Source organism: Nerophis ophidion, linkage group LG21 (genome assembly GCF_033978795.1).
Source record: "Nerophis ophidion isolate RoL-2023_Sa linkage group LG21, RoL_Noph_v1.0, whole genome shotgun sequence".
Classification (NCBI taxonomy): Eukaryota; Metazoa; Chordata; class Actinopteri; order Syngnathiformes; family Syngnathidae; genus Nerophis; species Nerophis ophidion.
Genome location: NC_084631.1, coordinates 32,656,579 through 32,680,259, shown reverse-complemented (window position 1 = coordinate 32,680,259; position 23,681 = coordinate 32,656,579). Strand labels below are relative to the sequence as shown.

The 23,681-nt window shown below is 38.8% G+C and overlaps 2 protein-coding genes across 2 annotated transcripts in view; one reads left to right on the top strand and one right to left on the bottom strand.

The window, feature by feature from the left end:
- Positions 1–23,681, top strand: part of col9a2 (procollagen, type IX, alpha 2) — a 317,373-nt gene that overhangs the window by 133,218 nt on the left and 160,474 nt on the right. The window lies entirely within an intron of this gene.
- angpt2b (angiopoietin 2b) overlaps positions 1–23,681 on the bottom strand; it is an 80,279-nt gene that overhangs the window by 41,156 nt on the left and 15,442 nt on the right. The window contains exons 2-3 of the mRNA XM_061882495.1: positions 12,783–12,938; positions 5,878–5,999 (exon numbers count right to left, since the gene is read on the bottom strand). Of these exons, the coding sequence (XP_061738479.1) occupies positions 5,878–5,999; positions 12,783–12,938 (278 nt within the window). The remainder of the gene's footprint in view (positions 1–5,877; positions 6,000–12,782; positions 12,939–23,681) is intronic.

Genomic DNA, 23,681 nt, shown 5'->3' with positions numbered 1-23,681 from the left:
AGTGTTGATGACACAGCTTTGCAACACTTGATATTCTAGTTTCAAGCATGTTTTACTCAATATAGGTCATCAAATCTCAGCAACGAGCTGTAATAATCTTACTGAGATCATTTAGGAGCAAAACCCTTAAAACAAGTAAAAGACTAACATAAAATCTGTTTTGATTGATTGATTGATTGATACTTTTATTAGTAGATTGCACAGTTCAGTACATATTCCGTACAATTGACCACTAAATGGTAACACCCGAATAAGTTTTTCAACTTGTTTAAGTCGGGGTCCACGTTAATCAATTCATGGTACAAATATATATTATCAACATAATACAGTCATCACACAAGTTAATCATCATAGTATGTACATTGAATTATTTACATTATTTACAATCCGGGGGGTGGGATGAGGAGCTTTGTTTGATATCAGTACTTAAGTCATCAACAATTGCATCAACAGAGAAATGTGGACATTGAAACAGTGTAGGTCTTATTTAGTAGGATATGTACAGCCAGCAGAGAACATAGTGAGTCCACATAGCATAAGAACAAGTATATACATTAGAAGTACATTTGAGTTGTTTATAATCCGGGGAGATGGGATGTGAATGGAGGAGGGTATTAGTAAAGTGTTGAAGTTGCCTGGAGGTGTTGCTTAGTGAGAAGAATGATCTTATCAGACAGAAATTAAGCAAATATCAGCCTTATGTGAGATATTCAATCTTACTTAGATTTCAGTTTTTGCAGTGTATATAGTGTGTACACTAAGGGATGTGTGTTTATTTATGAATTTGTGTTGTAACAAAGCGAGGGCGCCAAAGGGCAGAGTGAGAACTAGCAGTGCCAGATGTGGCAACATTGGAGGCGCTGGACCCTCGCTGTGGCGTTTGGTGAACGTGGCTGCGATGATAAAAAGTCAGCCAAAAAAAAAAGGGGGGGGCAGCGACCGCCCACTTCTTTTCACGCTGACTGTTGACCTGCCGTTCACCCCCCTGACCAAAGTCCCACCTCATGTGGTTGTGTTCCTAGTAAGGAGAGCAGGAAACCCCTCCTAGTGAGCGCTGCCTTTTTATGCTCCACACACACATGCTCAAACAATACATATTATACTGTTTTTGTCTGATTGGATTCAGGCAGATAGTCCTAGTTGTTATAGAAGGAAATGCAGTTTGCACGTACACTCGCAGGCTGATAGAAGAATTCTGCATTTGTTTAAATCATTTATTCATTATTCCCTTTCCTATGTGTTATTATTGTTTCCATTCGTCATTCATAATACAACAACATTACTGCTGATCCGATTATAACCATGTTTACACGGTTGCTGGCGGTGTGGCACCAAGTTGCAGAGACGGTAGGCGGCGTGCAAGTAAAAAAAAAAAAAAAAAAAAGGCCTTTTTAATTTGGGACAAAAGTTGGCGGAGAAAGCCGATAGCTTCAGCGCAAAGCCACAATAGACAATGACGCAGCCACAGCAAGATGGAACAAGGCGGAACAAAATCGAAACAATGAAGAACGAGTGCGCTGGCAGGACAATGAGCAGAAAGTAATGGCACTGCTTAACGCGGATTAAACAGGAAATGCAGCCAAAATAAAAGCACAGAGGACAAGAGGTCAGAGAAAGAAGGGAAAACTAATATTGTCATTAACAACCTGTCATGTGTATTGTGACACCACTACAACAACACCATTGTCTATTATAGAAAGATTAATTATGATTTTTATCATTTTCGGACCTGTTTCTAAAGATTGTATCAGATTCTTCAGCTGTATGAGAGGCACATTTCTAGTGTTTTACTTAGGCCAGGGGTCCCCAAACTTTTTATTCCACATTGGGTTAAAAAAAAAATTGGGATATATATATATACATATATATATATATATATATATATATATATATATATATATATATATATATATATATATATATATATATATATATATATATATATTGGGTTCAGGTCAGGACTCTGTGCAGGCCAGTCAAGTTCATCCACACCAGACTCTGTCATCCATGTCTTTATATTGCTTTGTGCACTGGTGGGACGGCGTGGCGCAGTATATATATATATATATATATATATATATATATATATGGCTTCACGGTGGAAGAGGGGTTAGTGCGTCTGCCTCACAATACGAAGTTCCTGCAGTCCTGGGTTCAAATCCAGGCTCGGGATCTTTCTGTGTGGAGTTTGCATGTTCTCCCCGTGAATGCGTGGGTTCCCTCCGGGTACTCTGGCTTCCTCCCACTTCCATAGACATGCACTTGGGGATAGGTTGATTGGCAACGCTAAAAAATTTGGCCCTAGTGTTTGAATGTGAATGTTGTCTGTCTATCTGTGTTGGCCCTGCGATGAGGTGGCGACTTGTCCAGGGTGTACCCCGCCTTCCGCCAGATTGTAGCTGAGATAGGCGCCAGCGCCCCCGCGACCCCAAAAGGGAATAAGCGGTAGAAAATGGATGGATGAATGGATATATATATATATATATATATATAGACTACGCCGGGTGTTGATGAACTTGACTGGCCTGCACAGAGTCCTGACCTGAACCCGATAGAACACCTTTAGGATGAATTACCATGAATTGAGTAATGTGGACCCCGACTTAAATGAGTTTTTGCATTCAGTGGTCAATTGTACGGTATATGTACTGTACTGTACAATCTACTAATGAAAGATTCAATCAATCAAAACGAAGACTGAGAGCCAGGCTTTCTCGAAGAATGGAAGGACGGTCGAATATTTTTATAAACACACTCCGCAACCTTGTGGACAGCCTTCCCAGAAGAGTGGAAACTGTAATAGCTGCAAAAGGTGGACCTGACATCATATTGAACCCTACGTGGCCAAATACTGTTGGTAATATAGTGTGTGTTCATAGAAACTGGCCTGCACAGAGTCCTGACCTGAACCCGATAGAACACCTTTCGGATGAATTACCATGAATTGTGTAACTTAGACCCCGACTTAAACGATTTGAAAAACTTTTTCGGGTGTTACCGTTTAGTGGTCAACTGTACGGAATATTTACTGTACTGTGCAATCTACTAATACAAGTTTCAGTCAATCGAAACGAAGACTGAGAGCCAGGCCTTCTCGACCAACATCAATGTGTGACCTCACCAATGCACTTTTGGAAGAATGGTGGAAAATTGCTATGAACACACTCTGCAGCTTTGTGGACAGCCTTCTCGGAAGAATGGAAGCTGTAATAGCTGCAAAACCTGACATAATAGCTGCAAAACCTGACATTATTTTTAACCCTCGGTGGCCAAATACCTTTGGCAATATAGAGTATATTCTTGTCTTCATGAAAGAAATGTGTTAAACATGCTTATAATTACCATCAAACACCTGTAACTTGTTAACAAAAATGTTTTCTTTCATAATTAAATGGATATAAATGAGATATATCGGTTTTATGGCTTTTCTGTCAAAAACGTCTTTGTTTTTTTAATAGTAAAACTGAAATATGCAGTATTAAGTAATTAAAGCCCTAAAAGATCAATAATGCAGGACACCATTGATTTTAATTATTCAATATTTTTGAGTAATCACAGTGAAAAGATCATTAAAATACCACTGAATGTATTTGGGATCCAAAAAGTGCCCCACTCATAAAGTGATACATTTTTATTCGTTTTTTTTACTTTCAAGACTTACGTTACAAGATGAACTTGAGATATAGCTGTCAATTTTACGTTTTAACTATTATTTTGTTTGTTTTATGCTATTTTGTCAAAGGAAACTTTGTTTTTATATGGCAACTACACAATATGTGCAATATTAACCACATAAAACATTTTAAAGTGAAATATTTGAACTAATTGGAGCTTTGAAAATAATTCAATACAACGTAAAAAAAATTTAGTAATTTTTTTTTTTTTAGCAATGGCAAATATTCTTGTCTTCATGAAAGAAAGGTGTTAAACTTGCTTATAATTACCATCAAACACCTGTAACTTGTTAACAAAAAGGTCATCTTTCATAATTAAATGGATATAAATGATATATATCGGTTTTATGGGTTTTCTGACAAAACGTCTTTGTTTTTTTAAAAGTAAAACTGAAATATGCAGTATTTAGAAATTAGAGCCCTAAAAGATCAATAATGCAGGACACCGTTGATTTTAATTCTTTAATATTTTTGAGTAATCACAATGGAAAGATGGCAGCTTTGTGTCAACATTGCAACTTTTTCTCGATAGATTTCACCTCATTCACTGTGTGTGTGTGTGTGTGTGTGTGTGTGTGTGTGTGTGTGTGTGTGTGTGTGTGTGTGTGTGTGTGTGTGTGTGTGGGTGTGTGGGTGTGGGTGTGTGTGTGTGTACAAACAATCCTATATGCAGTTTGAGTAATACTAATATTCTGCAAATGTAAAAACAAATATGAATTCTGACTAAAGAATTGGTGCCGATGGAAACTAAGAAAAGGGATTTGGGTACACTAACTGGAGTACAGGGCAGGCGAGTGGGGGATCTTATGTTCGTGGATTACTCCTCTGGCAGGGGGCTCCCCTCGTCTCTTTTAATGCATAGCATAGGACACATAGCAAGAGTGGTCCTCAGGTCCTGTTGATCAGGGGCAGTAGCTCCACAGCTACAGATCCACTTTTAACCACTAATATCACAGTCAAAATGAAAGCTTGTTCCCATAGGCACCATAAACTGTTAATAATGTTTAGACAAAAGTGTATATTATATATACTATTATATTTATAGTATTTATATTAGGTGTGTGTGTGTGTGTGTGTGTGTGTGTGTGTGTGTGTGTGTGTGTGTGTGTGTGTGTGTGTGTGTGTGTGTGTGTGTGTGTGTGTGTGTGTGTGTGTGTGTGTGTGTGTGTGCGTGCGCGCGCGCGCGTGTGTGTGTGTCTGTGTGTGTGTGTACATGATGGACATATGTGTATTTTGGGTGTATGCATTTGTGTATGTATGTGATTATGTGTGTGTGTGTGTATGTATGTATGTATGTATGTATGTATATATATATATATATATATATATATATATATATATATATATATATATATATATATATATATATGTGTGTATATATATATGTATATATGTATGTATATATATATGTGTATATATATATGTATATATGTATGTATATATATATATATGTATATATATATATGTATATATGTATGTATATATATGTATATATATATATGTATGTATATATATATGTATATATATATATATAAATTGTATATATGTGTGTGTACATATGTTTATATGTAAGTGTGTGTGAATTTAAATGTATTATATATAGATAATATATAGCATCTACGCAGCAACCACTGAACTGAATGTGTTATATATATTATTGTATTATATATTGTAAATATATATTCTATATGTATAGGGGTGGGACCTAATAGGTTTACTTCTTCCCACTCCCTTTTGAGCCAATCTTGACATCTACAAAAGATTAGTCACATGTAATGTTTTCAATGTAGGTGTAAAAATAATGTATTTCTATATTTCTTTTGTATTTTATGTCATTCTCTTGTTTTGTTTGCATGGCTCAAAATAAACCATTCATTCATTCCAATACTTTTTATTTTTGCAATAGCATTTCCAGAATGTGTGGGGGGCCGGTAAACAATTAGCTGCGGGCCGCAAATGGCCCCCGGGCCACACTTTGGACACCCCTGTTATATATGAATGAGGTGGATCCCCACAAAAGTAGAAAAAGTGTGGGCACCCCTGACCCAATCTGAATTTGGACATCCGACCCTGCAGTGTGAACACAGCCTAAAAATAGTGCGAGTCTGTGAATAATCTCCAAACCCTGAATGGCTTCCTTGCACTTCCAAAAAAAATGCTCAAACTGGATCTCCGCTTGCAGTCACGTCTTTTGTGTGCTCACCTGTTTTTGTCACCGAGGCGTGAGATCTCCTGAGTCTGCAGGAGAATGTGCTTCTCCAGGCGGTTGGTAAAAAGCGAGTACTCCAGCAGCTGAATCTCCAGGCGACTCGTCTGGTTTAACACCTAGAGTCCTCACGGTGTTTGGAGAGGAACAAAGATGATGGAGAACATTTGGTAAATTGGGAAATGCAGCCATTTTTTCAAATGATTCCTTCAGTTTCACATGGGAAATTGGGAAGGTATTATCTAACTCAGGGGTCACCAACAACGCGGGCACCAGGTAGCCTGCAAGGACCAGATGAGTCGCCCGCTGGTCTGTTCTAAAAATAGCTCAAATAGCAGCACTTACCAGTGAGCTGCCTCTTTTTTAAATTGTATTTATTTACTAGCAAGCTGGTCTCGCTTTGCTCGACATTTTTAATTCTAAAAGAGACAAAACTCAAATAGAATTTGAAAATCCAAGAAAATATTTTAAAGACTTGGTCTTCACTTGTTTAAATAAATTCATTTATTTTTTTTACTTTGCTTCTTATACCTTTCAGAAAGACGATTTTAGAAAAAAAAATATAACCTTAAAAATGATTTTAGGATTTTTAAACACATATACCTTTTTACCTTTTAAATTCCTTCCTCTTCTTTCCTGACAATTTAAATCAATGTTCAAGTACATTTATTTTTTTATTGTAAAGAATAATAAATACATTTTTATTTAAGTCTTTATTTTAGCTTCTGTTTTTTCGACAAAGATTATTTTTGAAATTTTTCTTCAAAATTATGATTAAAATTCAAAAACATTCTGGCAAATCTAGAAAATCTGTAGAATCCAATTTAAATCTTATTTCAAAGTCTTTTGAATTCCTTTTAAAATGTTTGTTCTGGAAAATCTAGAAGAAATAATTATTTGTCTTTGTTAGAGATATAGCTTGGTCCAATTTGTTATATATTATAACAAAGTGCAGATTGGATTTTAACCTATTTAAAACATGTCATCAAAATTCTAAAATTAATCTTAATCAAGAATAATTACTAATGATATTCCATAAATTCTTTTTTTAATTTTTTCAAAAGGAGTCGAATTAGCTGGTTTTTCTCTTCTTTTTTTCGGTTGAAATTTGAATTTTAAAGAGTCGAAATTGAAGATAAACTATGTTTCAAAAATCAATTTTTTTTGTTTTCCGTTTTTTTCCTCTTTTAAACCGTTCAATTAAGTGTTTTTTTCATCATGTATTCTCTACAAAAAAACCTTCCGTAAAAGGAAAAAAAAATGTACGACGGAATGACGGACAGAAATACCAATTTATATATATATATATATATATATATATATATATATATATATATATATATATATATATATATATATATATATATATATATATATATATATATATATATATATATATATACATATATATATATATATATATATACATATATATATATATATTAAATATTTATGGCCATTTATTTAAGTGTGTATCAAACTGGTAGCCTTTCGCATTTATCAGTACCCAAGAAGTAGCTCTTGGTTTCAAAAAGGTTGGTGACCCCTGATCCAACTACTTACTAAATTACTTATAAAACTTGTCATGATCTGTGGTCCGGATCATGTTTTGTGTTTTCTGTTTGTTTTGGATTCCATTAGTTCCTGTTGTTGTGTACCTCCTGAGTTTAGTCACCATGGTTACTTAAGATTTTCACCTGTCTCTGTTGTTCGGGGGACACACTTGTTTGTAATCAAGAGACACTATTTAAGCCCACCTTTGTTGATCACTCATCCTGGCTTCTTTGTTTGCGGTATGCAAATGTTACGTTGGTTATTCCTGGACTCGATTCCTGTGCTAATTTGTTGCCTTGGCTTCTCGTGCGATTGTTTGTTTCTGTCTTTGGTACTTTCCACGTACCTTGGTCCATGTCCTATGCGAGAAAACAGGGTGCTGGCCACATTCTGACACGTTTGGGCCGCAACTTTATGCGGGGACGTTTTTCCCAGGGATGCCGACGGATCACTCCGGACAAAGCGTTCAGTAGTGATGGGTTGATGAGGCTTCATGTATCGTTTCGACACATTGCAAAACTGTATTGATACTGTGTCAATACTGTGTCACTAAATACTGACATCTGCTGGACATTAAAAATCCTTACAGGCAACCTATGGACCGACTTAACTGACACTGATTTTATGACCTAGTACAGGGTTCCATCCATCCATTTCCTACCGCTTTTTCCCTTTTGGGGTCGCGGGGGGCGCTGGCGCCTATCTCAGGGTTGTCAAACTCAAATACAGAGTGGGCCAAAATTTAAAACTGAACAAAGCTGCGGGCCAAGGTTGAACAAATGAACCTTTTAATAGGGACCCAAACAATTTTTGCAATGAATTTTGAACAAGCAAGGCTTAAATAGGGCAGCACGGTGGAGCAGGGGTTAGTGCATCTGCCTCACAATACGAGGGTCCTGAGTAATCCTGGGTTCAATCCCGGGCTCGGGATCTTTCTGTGTGGAATTTGCATGTTCTCCCTGTGACTGCGTGGGTTCCCTCCGGGTACTCCGGCTTCCTCCCATGGAACAGGCAGAGCTTATATAACGTAATTGTGCAAAATCAATTTTCAAAAAACAAACGAAAAAACATCAGTGGTACATTAAATCAAATGTAATTAAACAAGTTAATGCCTCTTTTCTACTTGCAGCCTTCTGAGGTAAATATCAACATTACTTTTTCCACAGGCTAATAAATTCGAAAATAAAATAAAAATGAGGTGGGCGGGGTTTGGTGGTAGCGGGGGGTGTATATTGTAGCGTTCCGGAAGAGTTAGTGCTGCAAGGGTTCCTGGGTATTTGTTCTGTTGTGTTTATGTTGTGTTACAGTGCGGGTGTTCTCCCGAAATGTGTTTTGTCATTCTTGTTTGGTGTGGGTTCACAGCGTGGCACATATTTGTAACAATGTTAAAGTTGTTTATATGGCCACCCTCAGTGTGACCTGTATGGCTGTTGACCAAGTATGCATGGCATTTGCATGTGTGTGTGTGAAAGCCGCATATATTATGTGACTTGGCCAGCACGCTGTTTATATGGAGGAAAAGCGGACGTGACGAAATGTTGTATAGGACGCTAAAGGCAGTGCCTTTAAGGCACACTCCCAATATTGTTGTCCGGGTGGAAATCAGGAGAATGGTTGCCCAGGGAAATTTTCGGGAAGGGCACTAAACTTCGGGAGTCTCCCGGGAATATCGGGAGGGTTGGCAAGTATGAGTATTAGCGGTGAATTTGGTGTTACCGGCGGGCCAGCTCTAATGTTAATTCGATATTGCCTCAAGGGCCAAATGAAATTAAACGGCGGGCCAGAGTTTGACACCCATGACCTAGTATATACAATAATATAAACCAAGTCATTGTATTTCATTTAGGATTATTTCATATCTTCATTTAAATACAAATATATTTTTATCTTTTTTTAGATAAAGTCAATAAATAATGTGAACATGATTGATCGATTGAAACTTTTACTAGTAGATTGCACAGTTCAGTACATATTCCGTACAATCGACCACTAAATGGTAAGCACATGTCTCATATCATGGAAATCTAAGAGAACGTGTTGTAGAGATGCGCGGTTTGCGGTCTCATCCGCGGAGTCCGCGGATAAACCGCGGGTCGGGCGGGTGACATGACGAAAAAATAGATTTTAATTAGATTCGGGCGGGTGGCGGTTGAACCATTTGGAAATATTTGATATTACATGGTTCAGGGAACGGTATCCTTTACCATTCAAAGAGCCATTTTAGGCCCGTGTCATAAAGCAAAGAAGACAATAGGAGACGCAATCATTCTCTAGAATGACTGCTGACAGTCACCCGGTTAATAAGTATTAGGGCGTGCTGTGAAGCCATTAGCTTTGTCGCCTTCTACATCATGTTCGATCTACTTCTCAGTCCAGTAACGTGTTACGTGTGGCTTCCGTAGACACACGCACACGACTGCAAGGCGTACTGGGTGATACAGAGTACACTAATGGTTGGGATATAAACAATTTTAACACTCTTAGTAATATGCGCCACGCTGTGAAGCCACACCAAACAAGAATGACAAACACATTTCGGGAGAACATCCTCAGAGTAACACAACATAAACGCAACACAACAAATAGCCAGAATCCTTTGCATCCATGACAATTCCTGACTATTTTATACACCCCGCTAGCAACAAACCCCGCCACCCCGTGCATCCTTAAGGTGGGCGGGGTTGGGGGCACGGGGGTGTAAAATATATTCAGGAAGTATCACGGATGCGAAGGATTCTGGGTATTTGTTGTGTTGCGTTTAGGTTGTGAAACTGTGAGGATGTTCTCCCGAAATGTGTTTGTCATTCTTGTTTGGTGTGGCTTCACAGTGTGGCGCATATTAGTTAGAGTGTTAAAATTGTTTATATCACAACCATCAGTGTACTCTGTATCACCCAGTATGCCTTTCAATCTTGCACGTGTGATCGCGGAAGCTGCATACAACATGTTGCCGGGCTAACAATCGGTTTGTACATGTTGTTGAAGGTGTCAAAGGCAACGGCTTCACAGCACGCCCTTATTCTTGTCATCAGGATGAACACCATTGGAATTTCGCGAGATCGTCAGCGGCTCCCATTGTCTTCTTTACTCTGTGAAACGGATTTAAGTAGCTCTTTGGTGGTAAAGGTGGCGGACCTCTGATGTATTTTCAACGGGCGGGCGGTTGCGGTTGCGGTTCTGGGAAAATGTTGGTTCGGGTGAAAGGCGGGTGGATGACGACTTTGGTGATGCGGTTGCGGATGATATATTTGACAAACCGCGCATCTCTAACGTGTTGTGAATGAGGATACTTGTGGACTGGGAATGTATTTTTTATTTATTTTACATATGCTCTGAATACGCACAGTTGATTGATTGATTGATTGATTAAAAATTGTATTAGTAGATTGCACAGTACAGAACATATTCTGTACAATTGACCAATAAATGGTAACACCCGAATAAGTTTTTCAACTTGTTTAAATCGGGGTCCACGTTAATCAATTCATGGTAAAAAAAAAAAAAAAGTAATGGGTTCGAGCTGGATTTGAACAAGTGCCCTAAGGCAGTGGTTCTCAACCTTTTTTCAGTGATGTACCCCCTGTGAACATTTTTATTAATTCAAGTACCCCCTAATCAGAGCCAAGCATTTTTGTTTGGAAAAAAGAGATAAAGAAGTAAAATACAGCACTATGTCATCAGTTTCTGATTTATTGATTTGTATAACAGTGCAAAATATTGCTCATTTTTAGTGGTATTTCTTAAAATATTTGGAAAAAAAGATATAAACATTTTTTTTTAATTGTTGAAAAAATTCAATTATGAATAAAGATTTCTACACAGAAGTAATCATCAACTTCAAGTGCCCTCTTTGGGGATTGTAATAGAGATCCATCTGGATTCATTAACTTAATTCTAAACATTTCTTCACCAAAAAAGACATCTTTAACATCAATATTTATGGAACATGTCCACAAAAAACCTGTCAACACTGAATATTGCATTGTTGCATTTCTTTTCACAGTTTATGAACTTACATTCGTATTTTGTTGAAGTATTATTCAATAAATATATTTATTAAGGATTTTTGAATTGTTGTTATTTTTGGAATATTTCTAAAAAAATCCCACGTACCCCTTGGCATACTTTCAAGTACCCCCAGGGGTACGCGGACCCCCATTTGAGAACCACTGCCCTAAGGAACCAATGTCCTCCACTCTACCAACTGAGCTATCGAAGAGATTGTTTGTTACTGCTTTTTAATGTAACCAATAGGATGTCTGTGTGGGCGGGACAATGCTAGAAACTTTGAGAGAACAGGATGAATCGAGAAGGAAAATACCTTTTTTTACGATATATGGTCAAAATATTCCCACACGGCGGAAATGATATCCGACGACGATAAATGACAAATGACCAACGACAGAAGTGTGGCAATTCTGTTGGCAGCAGCATCTCGTTGACAGATGCGCTTCTTTATAAACACGGTTTGGCGCGCACGGTTCGCGTATCGGTCACGTGACCCAAACAGCTCATGATTGGTCACGTGACTTTCGAAGAGCGGTACGCGCACCGACACAAGGTTTCGCTCTATGAGCTCGACGCATCGGTGTTGCCGGACACATCACTAGCGTTCAGGTAAGAACGTGATTTATTCTCAAAAATAACGCAAAGTACCAATAAAACTTCAAACAAGCAAAAGGAAAAAAAGTGCCGATCGCACTGGATGCTGAACTAACACTTAGCATAAACTATGGATGGAAAAAAAAACGTTCTAACTGTAGTATGAACAAACAAAACTTACTTAGTTGGACACGGCATGAATTGAACAATGTCGGCAGACCGACTAACTGGCAGCGTCAGGCTTTAATAGTAGTCTCCTCATTATAACAGCAACATATGAGACAGGTGAAAACGAATGAGTCGCCTTGGTGACAAAACAAATAGGGAAGTGCAAACAGGAACTAATGGAGTTTTAACCAGAAAATAACATAAAACATGATCCAGACCACAGTTTATGACAAAACTACTGTAGGTTGTGAGTTCAAAGACTATAAAAATGGGAGCCATGACCTCCCTGCTTGGCACTCAGCATCAGGGGTTGGAATTGGGGGTTAAAAAACCAAAATAAAATAGATTCCTGAGCGTGGCCACTGCTGCTGCTCACTGCTCCCCTCACCTCCCAAGGGGTGATCAAGGGTGATAGGTCAAATGCAGAGGATAATTTTGCCCCACCTAGTGTGTGTGTGACAATCAATGGTATTTTAACTTTACTGTACTTTGAGGTTACAGTTGAACCACCACCCCCCCAAAAAAAGAAGCGTAGCAACTGAAATATTTGCGTGTCCACAAAGGGAAAAAAATGGCACCTGAGTCTCAACGTCGGTCAGTTTGCGAGTTTGCTCCGCCGACTGGCTGAGGAGGTTGCTTCCCATCTCCAGCATGGCGGCGGTGTGAGTGTGCACGGCCGCTCTTTTCATTTCCTCCACGCCGGAGCGAACGTTCTCCTGGATGAAGTTCTCCAGCTGAAGAAAAAAATAATAATAAAATGAATAAACAACCCCAAAAGCATGATGTTTCCACCCCCATGCTTCACAGTAGGTATGGTGTTCTTGGAATGCAACTTAGTATTCTTCTTCCTCCAAACACGACGAGTTGAGTTTATACCAAAATGGATACATGGATGATACAGCAGAGGATTGGGAGAATGTAATGTGGTCAAATGAAACCAAAAAATAACTTTTGGTTATAAACTCAACTCGTCGTGTTTGCAGGAAGAAGAATACTGAGTTGCATCCCAAGAACACCATACCTACTGTGAAGCATGGGGGTGGAAACATCATGCTTTGGGGCTGTTTTTCTGCTAAGGGGACAGGTCGATTGATCCGTGTTAAGGAAAGAATGAATGGGACCATGTATCGTGAGATTTTGAGCCAAAACCTCTTTCCATCAGTGAGAGCTTTGAATGGTTGACCAAATACCATAATTTACTAATAAATTATTTAAAATTCCTACAATGTGAATTCCTGGATTTTTTTTTCTTCACATTCTGTCTCTCACAGTTGAAGTGTACCTATGATGAAAATTACAGACCTCTGTCATCATTTTAAGTGGGAGAACTTGCACAATCGGTGGCTGACTAAATACTTTTTTGCCCCACTGTGTGTAGCATCATCTTTAAAGATACAAATAATTGCTATTGCGACATCCAGTGGACACATTTAGAAACAGCTGTTTCTTTCATTCAAGAACTTCAGGTTAATTTTTATACTTAGCAAACTCATCCCACGGGCTGTAAGTTTGACACCCCTGGTTTAAATCTTCCCCTTTTAATGTGGCCATAATGCTCAATGTAAAAAATCACTGTTAATTCCCAGCAAATTTCTGGCTCATAATTGCATTACTTTCACTGTAAAACTTACAGTAAATAGGAAAGGACTATGATTCCAATATTTTACTGTGAAATAACAGTTATTTTCTGAGAAATATAATGGTATTGTAGTTTTTCATTACAGCATTTTACTGTGAGAAAATACCGTTAAATTCTGGCGATTTTTTACAGTGCTTCTGTAGAATGTTTGATGTGTATATGCAAACTGATCTCGAGGGCCACATAAAACCTGTTCGTGGGCCTGATCCGGCCCTCGGGCCCTACGTTTGACACCCCTGGATTAAAGCCTGCTCCGATTAAAGAAGCCGGCCTCCTTGCCTCATAATCCGTCTCCGGAGCACAAGTCCACTTCTCTCCACTGTGGGTTGCACTAATTGCTGCTCTGCAGCAGCACACTGCGCCCCGTGTTTAAATCACATCTGAAATGAAGCCTAATTCTTTCCTAATGTTTCTAAACGGCGTAAATGACGAGACAGGAGATGCATTTGTATCCTAATTGTCTCGCCGTTAGACCCATTTGTTCCCACTTATAATTACACGGGACGAGGAACACCACGGTCATTATGACGCCAGCCGTTTGGCACAGGATTGATTTATCCTGCCTCAGCTTAAAGGGGGATTGCACTTTTTTTGGGAAGATATTTTGCCCATCTTCTCCGATTCTTATGTGAGACTTTCTCTTTTCTGTGTTCTAAATAGTGAAAACCTGCTAGTAAGAGGTGGCTAACAATGCAGGTAATAAGAATTAATCTATTTTGCCTATAAAGTGTTATATATGGGTGATATAGCTCGGTTGGTAGAGTGTCCGTGCCAGCTGCCTAAGGGATCCAGGTTCGATCCTAGTCACTTTACCCCCCTTTCCTCAGTGCCACCAGCACTGGTTTAAATGTAACTTAGATATTGGGTTTTTACAATGTAAAGCCCTTTGAGTCACTAGTGAAAATCGCTATATAAATACAATTCCCTTCACTATATGCAGTCGTGGTCAAAAGTTTACATACACTTATAAAGAACACGACGTCATGGCTGTCTTGTGTTTAGAATAATTTCTACAACTCTTATTTTTTTGTGATAGAGTGATTGGAGCACATACTTGTTGGTCACACAAAAAAAAAATCTGTAGTGTTTTCTGGTCACGTTCTGTTTGGTTTTGGACTCATTGTGCCCTCTTTGTTTGTTTTGTCACCACGACAACTCATTAGTTTCACCCGGTATGTGTTCACGACTCACGCACCTGTTAAACACTGCGCCACTATTTAAGCCTGTAGTTGCCAGGCAGTCAGCCTGGCGACATCACCCTCTATGCACCCTTGATACCCGATTGATTACGCGGTCCATGCCATAGTGCTCATGCCATTGCTCTGTTGTTTTTGACTTCTTCACGCCACAGTAAGTGTTCCGTTTTTATGTCCACAGCTTAGTGAGTTTTTTTTAGTTCATATTTCGTGTCCTAAGTTGTTTTTGCCTCCGCTTTGTGCGCGACTTTTGTTTGGTACTTTTTGAGTGATTAATTAAAAGGTGTCAGTACCTTCACGCCATGTCCGGTGATTTGCACCACGGGAAAACAAACCACACCATAGTCCATGCCATGACAAATCATGAATTTGTGTTCTTTTATGAATGTATTATGTGTCTACTGAAAATCTGCCGAGTCAAAAGTATACATAAAACAATGTTAATATTTGCTTACATGTCCCTTGGCAAGTATTACTGCAATAAGGCGCTTATCCACAAGGTTCTGTTTGAATTTTTGACCACAAAATCGGTGCAGTTCAGCTAAATTTGTTGGTTTTTCTGACATGGACTTGTTTCTTCAGCATTGTCCACACGTTTAAGTCAGGACTTTGGGTAGGCCACTCTAGAAACCCTAATTCTGTCATAATCTGTGGTCTGGATCATGTTTTTGTCATGTTCTGTTAGTTTTGAACTATTTTAGTTCCTGTTTGACGCCTAAGTTTGTTTTAGTTACCATGGCTACTTATGATTTTTACCTGCCTCTGGTGTACGGGACGCGCACCTGCTTCTAATCAGAGGACAGAGGACTATTTAAGCCCGCCTTTGCCAGTCAGTCATCCTGGCGTCATTAGTTGTTCCATGCAGTTATGCTAGTTGTTTGCCTCATGCCTGGACTACGTACGTCTCGTTTATTTCATGCCACAGTTTCATAAGTTCTCTATGTCCATAGTCAATGCTAAGTGCTAGCTTTTGGCTCCAAGTGCGATCAGCACATTGTGCCTTCACTTGGTTTTTCCTTTTTTGTACCCTTTTGAATTTTGAGAAATAAATATGTTCCTACCTGCACGCCTTGTCTGGAATAGTCCGTTTGCATCCTGGGAGAACAAACCTCGTGACAAATTCTAGCCTGATTTAACCATTCTTCTACCACTCTATGACATGTGTTTGGGGTCATTGCCCTGTTGGAACACCCAACTGCTGATGATTTTAGCTTGTCCTGAAGAATTTGGAGGTAATCCTCCTTTTTCATTATCCCATTTACTCTCTGTAAATCACCAGTTCCATTGGCAGCAAAACAGGCCCAGATCATAATACTACCACAACCATGCCTGACGGTAGGTGTGTTGTTCCTGGGATTAAAAGCCTCACCATTTCTCCTCCAAACATATTGCTAGGTATTGTGCTCCATTTTTGTTTCATCTGACATCACATGGACAAAGATAAGACCTTCTGGAGGAAAGTTATGTGGACCACGACTGTACTATGTAGTGTGATTAAAGGCACATTCATGATAACTCAAGCATTACTGTAACTTCTCTTGATTGTTCTTCTCTATCGGTCAAATTGTTGTTCTATCGCATTGTGTTGTAAGGAGCAAGGACTGTGTTGGTCAGCGTTGAATAATAATGTAGCTATAGCTTTGTTAAAATGCAGGTCACACACATTTAAATTGTACGTTTTAGGCAATTTTCAGAGGTTCTTTAGAGCAGTGGTCCCCAACCACCGGTACCGGGCCGTGGCCCGATTGGTACCGGGCCGCAGAAGAATTTTTTATAAAAATACATAAAAAATAAAAATTTTATTTTTTATTTTTTTATTAAATCAACATAAAAAACACAATGTACACTTACAATTAATGCACCAACCACAAAAACCTCCCTTTTTTTTGACAAAAACGTCCCTTTTTCATGGCAAAGAAGAAAAAAAAAAAACGATGATAAGCCTTTATTGTTATCGTCTCAGTTGGATTCTCATTATCGGAAGTATGGATGCAATGTCATGATCTGCCGGTAATTATCGGCCACCGGTAATATCGTGCATCCCTACCTTTTAGCATAACATTTGCATACCATTCCGTATTAGATCAGGATATCAGTTCAGTGAGGTTAACCTGGCCTCTCCAAGCTTCACGCAATAGGTCACCCTTTGCAGAAGCTTCACAGGCTATTAAAAGCAAAAACAATAACAAGCTTGCATCCCTTCTGCCAAGACCACCTCCCACCCTCGGGGCAGCCGAGAGAGTGAGTAAACGAGGGCCCGGCTGTAGGTCACGTCGGGGGCTCGGACAAAAAAAAAAGAGAAAACAAACACGAGTTCCCTCTTAGAAGACGGAATTTGGGGAAATAAATACAGTCCCCTTGCGCTCGTTCACTTTGTGGCTCACGTACGCGGTTAGGTTCGTGTGTTGAGAGGTTCCTTCAAATAGGCCTGCTCGGATGGTCCACGGTCAGGGTCTTGTACCCTCCCGGGGGAGCTTTTAGTGATGTCCCACAGATTTGTTGCAGAAACACAGGCACACAAATGCCTCAAAGCATGTGTCCTTATTACCATTGGCTTAGTTCCAGCAGTTGCAACTTGATGCAACACATATTTATTTACACTTGCATATTCAACGTCATGCCTGAAAAGGAGTTGAAAGAAGTCGAGCTTATTCATCCGAACCCTTTTCCATTCCAAAGCAATTGCCACCTCGTGTTTACTTCCTGTTCTCGATCCGTGCCACCAAGAAATAAATAAAGTTCACATAATAAATAGTTATCAATTAGTTGTGATTCATATGGTTTGCGGAATTTGCTGGCGGTGGAATGTTCCAGACGCAAGAAAATGTGTGTCGGATTTTTTTTTTTCCCCCATGTAAATGTAAACAGAATAACAGTTTGGGGTAGTGTTATCTCGATACTAATATTTTGGTACTGGTACTAAAATGAAATTTGATACTTTTCGATGCTTTTCTAAATAAAGAGAACCACAAAAAATGTGATCATTGGCTTTATTTTAACAAAAAGTCTTAGGGTACATTAAATATATGTTTATTATTACAAGTTTAGTTGGCCACATGCGTGGACAACACCTTTTAGCTCTTATCTCCAAAATTGTGTACACTACTGAATTGGGGTCTTATGGCCACTTATGTGGACAGTTATACTGCCATCAGGTGGTGTCAGAAGAGTATAACATACAATGGAATTTGTGGGGGGGGGGGGGGAATAAGAATTAGCATTTCACTAAACATGAAGTACACGTGTGTGTACTCATGGACTAAGTACATCATATCAAAATATGATTCTTAGTTTTTATTTGAATTAGGGTCCAATAAGCCCAAAGAGCAAAGAGAAATAAAAAAAAAGCATGTAAACAAACAGCTTTTGCCTTGAGAGGTTGAATAAAATAGTGAACATACGAGACAAGTTGTCTTTTAGTAGTAAGTAAACAAACAAAAAATCCTAATTAGTCTGCTGACGTATTTAGTAACATACTGTGTCATATATACACCTATTATTTTGTCTACATTATTAAGGACAAGTGGTAGAAAATTAATTATTAATCCACTTGTTCATTTACTGTTAATATCTGCTTATTTTCTGTTTTAACATGTTCTATCTAGACTTCTGTTAAAATGTAATAATCACTTATTTTTCTGTTGTTTGGATGCTTTACATAAGTTTTGGATTATACCACAAATATAGGTATAAATCCGATACCAAGTCGTTACAGGATCATACATTGGTCATATTCAAAGTCATGGGACATGAGTTTATAAACATAATATACATTTTAAATAAAACTAAACATGTTGTGATGCCAACAAATGTAGATTCAATCATAGTAGTATCGACTAGATACGCTCCTGTACTTGGTATTATTACAGTGTATGTCATGTGTAGATCCACCCATGTCGCTTGTTTGCATTTTGACGCCGGTGAGCTACAGTGTGTGGTGAAGCATGTTTAGCTAATCCTCGTTCTGCAGTGATAATGTTATTTGTAAGAAACTTACTTTATTTGTCGCCATGGAGGCGAGGATTAGTGATTTAGAAGTAGCTAAAACACTGCTGACTGTATCTGCCAGCTAGTTTCAGTGTTATAACTTCACCTTTATCTTTCCTTTTAAAGGCAAATTGCATCCGTTCTCCCTTTTGTGTCTACACACTGTGTCTGCTTGTAAGTACTATGTGATTGTGCGCTGCCGAACATGCTCCGCTGCTACTCAACCAGCAATGATATAACGTGACGACGACGGGGGGTGGTGGTGGGCGGGACCGGTACTTTTCAGAGGCTGTATAGTACCAAATATGATGCATTAGTATCGCAGTACTGTTCTAACACTGATATACCGTACAACCCTAGTTCAGAGGCAGTTGGGCTGTTCTGTTTTTTTTGCTGGCCAGATGTATTATGTGGAAGAGGTTTTTTTGGTGGTGACAGTGAGGATGTTAATCAGGGTGAGATGTTATAGATCAGGGGCAATGTTCCCTCTTAGGTACGTGCACGGCAAATCTAGGCCGCACACAAAATCGAATAAAAAGATAAGCGCATAACAGTGTGGACGTCTGCCGTCGCTCACATGTGCGCCAGTGAATGCTCAAGGAGTTTTGCCGTTTGCTCACACAGATGAAAAATTGGAGGGAAAATTGATCAGGGGTATTCAAACGTTTTCAACTGTTTTAATTTTTCACTGAAAAATGAAAGCATGCTGGGGACATTTAGATATTTTTTTTATTTTTATATTTAAACCCTGATACCCCGAAGGGTATGTAAATATATATATATATATATATATATATATATATTAAATATATACACATATATATTTAATATATACACATATATATTTTATTCTTTTTTTATTTTTAAAATTTCTGCACTTTAATGTATATAGATACAATTTTAGATCTATCTGTTCCCATAAAGTTTTTTTTTTTAATTTTTTTTTATGTTTTGTTCCTTTTGTCCCCTAAAAGAAAACCCTTATTTTATGGCAAAAACGCAAAATATTTTCCCAAAAAAATGCTACATTTTCCCCCAAAACATGCAATATTTTCCCCCTGGCGGCGTTTCTGGATGTTGTTGATAAAAGGCTTTCGCTTTGCATAGTAGAGCTTTAACTTGCACCTACAGATGTAGCGACCAGCTGTATTTAGTGACAGTGGTTTTCTGAAGTGTTCCTGAGCCCATGTGGTGATATCCTTTAGAGATTGATGTCTGTTTTTGATACAGTGCCGTCTGAAGCATCGAAGGTCACGGTCATTCAATGTTGGTTTCCGGCCATGCCGCTTACGTGGAGTGATTTCTCTAGATTCTCTGAACCTTTTGATGATATTATGGACCCTAGATGTTGAAATCCCTAAATTTCTTGCAATTGCACTTTGAGAAACGTTGTTCTTAAACTGTTTGACTATTTGCTCACGCAGTTGTGGACAAAGGGGTGTACCTCGCCCCATCCTTTCTTGTGAAAGACTGAGCATTTTTGGAGTAGGTGTTTTTATACCCAATCATGGCACCCACCTGTTCCCAATTAGCCTGCACTCCTGTGGTATGTTCCAAATAAGTGTTTGATGACCATTTCTCAACTTTATCAGTATCTATTTCCACCTTTCCCAACTTCTTTGTTATGTGTTGCTGGCATCAAATTCTAAAGTTAATTATTATTTGCAAAAGAAAAAATATTTATCTGTTTGAACATTAAATATGTTGTCTTTGTAGCATATTCAGCTGAATATGTGTTGAAAATGATTTGAAAATCATTGTATTCTGTTTATATTTACATCTAACACAGTTTCCCAACTCGTATGAAAACAAGGTTTGTATTTAAAGCTGCAGACATGTTCCCCAAGCTTCAGCATTTGGGTAGATTAGCCTGGTGTCTCCTAAATGATACTCTTGATCAAATCAAGAAGGGGACACGTCCTTCCAGCAACACAATAGAGGAAACCAACAGTGTTTTTTTCCTCACTTTGTTGTAGGAAGTCACAGTCCGTGTTTGTCCTAGTCCAGGGGTCGCCAACCCAAAATGTTGAAAGAGCCATATTGGACCAATAATACAAAAAAGTAATCGATCTGTAGTCGCAAAAAAAATAAAAGTCTTATATAAGTGTGAGAATGATGGCAACGCATGATGTAAGTGGCTGATTAGCTGTATTAGCCTACTATCAAAATGACTATGTGTCGCAGGCTGCCGCAAACTTTTGTTGACAGAAATGTTGAAATGTAATATTTATTCTCCACATTTTTACAACATTGGAAAACATTAGTAAAACTTCTTAGAGGGTGAGATAACTCCTGGAAATGACAGTTTTAAAATGTCCAAATATGTAAATGTGTGTGTGTGTCCAAGTTAAAGGAAACGTCAGGCTGTCTTCTTCTAATGGATTCATCACAGTCTTTGCAAGCTGGGTAACGTTTGCTGCGGTCTGGAACAATATGGCACAATAACAACTATCAGAAATGCAGCCAATATTACATACACATAATGTGTCATGAAAGATGAAAAAATAAACAAAAAAACATAAGTAAAGGAAATTAAATGAGTTAAAATATAGGGAGAAAATAGGCCTAACAATGCTATATGTACATACAGCTAGCCTAAATAGCATGTTAGCATCGATTAGCTTGCAGTCATGCACTGACCAAAAATACCTGATTAGTACTCAACAGCCCTGCAATTAGGTGGCGACTTGTCCAGGGTGTACGCCGCCTTCCGCCCGATTGTAGCTGAGATAGGCACCAGCGCCCCTTGCAACCCCAAAGGGAATAAGTGGTAGGAAATGGATGGATGGATGGGTAGTACTCAACACAAAAATATTACAACAACAAAGCTCACCGTTTTGCATTCACACAGTATAAAATGTTTGGTGGACAAAATGAGACAAAGGAGTGGCATAAAGCATGTCTTTCTGTGTACATGTAAACAAACTTTTGAGTCACAGTCCACACAATGGTGATTTCATGGCCCACTGAAATCAGTAGGACAAAACGGCACTCGCCAAATACTCTCGTCAGTGAAGCATAAACACAAACATATTGAACAGTGGGCTTTCTAAAAATTAGCAATGTTTCTGTCGTGTTTGACCTCCTACAGAAACCATATTACAACAAAAGACATGATTTTCTCCCCATTTTTTTCCATCTCCATACATTTTTGAAAAAGTGAAGTATATTTATATAGCGCTTTTTCTCCAGCGCTTTACATAGTGAAACCCAATATCTAATTTTTACATTTAAACCAGTGTGGGTGCACTGGGAGCAGGTGGGTAAAGTGTCTTGCCCAAGGACACAACGGCAATGACTAGGATGGCGGAAGATGGGATTCGAACCTGCAACCCACAAGTTGCTGGCACGGCCGCTCTACCAACCGAGCTATACCGCCCATAAAAAGCTCCATAGAGCCAACAGGGGCGGCGCTAAAGAGCCGCCGGTTGCCGACCCCCGTCTTAGTCCCATTGGAATCCCTGTCGACCAACCTACACCGTAGTCCATGGGTGTCAAACTCTGGCCCGCGGGCCAAATTTGGCCCGCCGTGTAATTTCATTTGGCCCTTGAGGCAATATCAAATTAACATTAGAACTGGCCCGCCGGTGTTATACAGTGGTGCCGCTGTAACACCGCATTCACCGATTTCCCGGGAGACTCTCGAATTTCAGTGCCCCTCCCAAAAATCTCCCAGTGCAACCATTCTCCCAAATTCCACCCGGACAACAATATTAGGGGTGTGCCTTAAAGGCACTGCCTTTAGCGTCCTCTACAAGCTGTCGTCAAGTCTGTTTTCCCTCCTCACAAACAGCGTGCCGACCCAGTCACGTAATATATATGTGGCTTCTACACACATGTATGTAAATGCAAGGCATACTTGATCAACAGCATATAGGTCACACTGAGGGTGGCCATGTAAACAACTTTAACACTGTTACAAATATGCGCCACACTGTGAACCCACATCAAACAAAAATAAACACATTTTGGAGAACATCCGCACCGTAACACAACATAAACAACAGAAAAAAATACCCAGAACCCCTTGCAGTACTAACTCTTCCGTACGGCTACAATATACACCCCCCCACCCAACAAACCCGCCTGCCCACCTGAGCCCCGACATTAAGTGAGCAGTAAAAAGGCCTGAATGGTTGATTTATTCATTATTTTATTTTCAAATGTATTAGCCTGTGGAAAAAGTTAATGTTGATATTTACCTCAGAAGGCTGCAAATACAAAAGAGGCATTAATTTTTTATTTAAATTTGACTTAATAGGCCATTTGATATTTTTTAATTACTTTTGTTATTATTATTTGAAACTCAATTTTGCATGTCACTATAAAGTTATATAAGCCTTGCTTGTTCAATATTCAATGAAAAACTTGTTTGGGTCCCTATTAAAAGGTTAATTCGTCAAACTCGCTTCGCAAAATAATTAGCGCATAATCTACCTAAATATAATTTTTTTTTTTTTTTTTTTTTCCAAGATGGCGCTGTTAGCAGAAACTCTGTGCTCATGTGGCATCCTTTTGTGTTTCCCTCTTGTTTTCGTGTGTTTTCATACTTTTTTGCCTTTTGGTCCGTGACCCTTTGGGACTGTGTCACCTTTCATGACCTCTGTGGCGCTTTTTTGTGGACTTCTGGATCTGCCTCCCGGGAGCCTTTATGG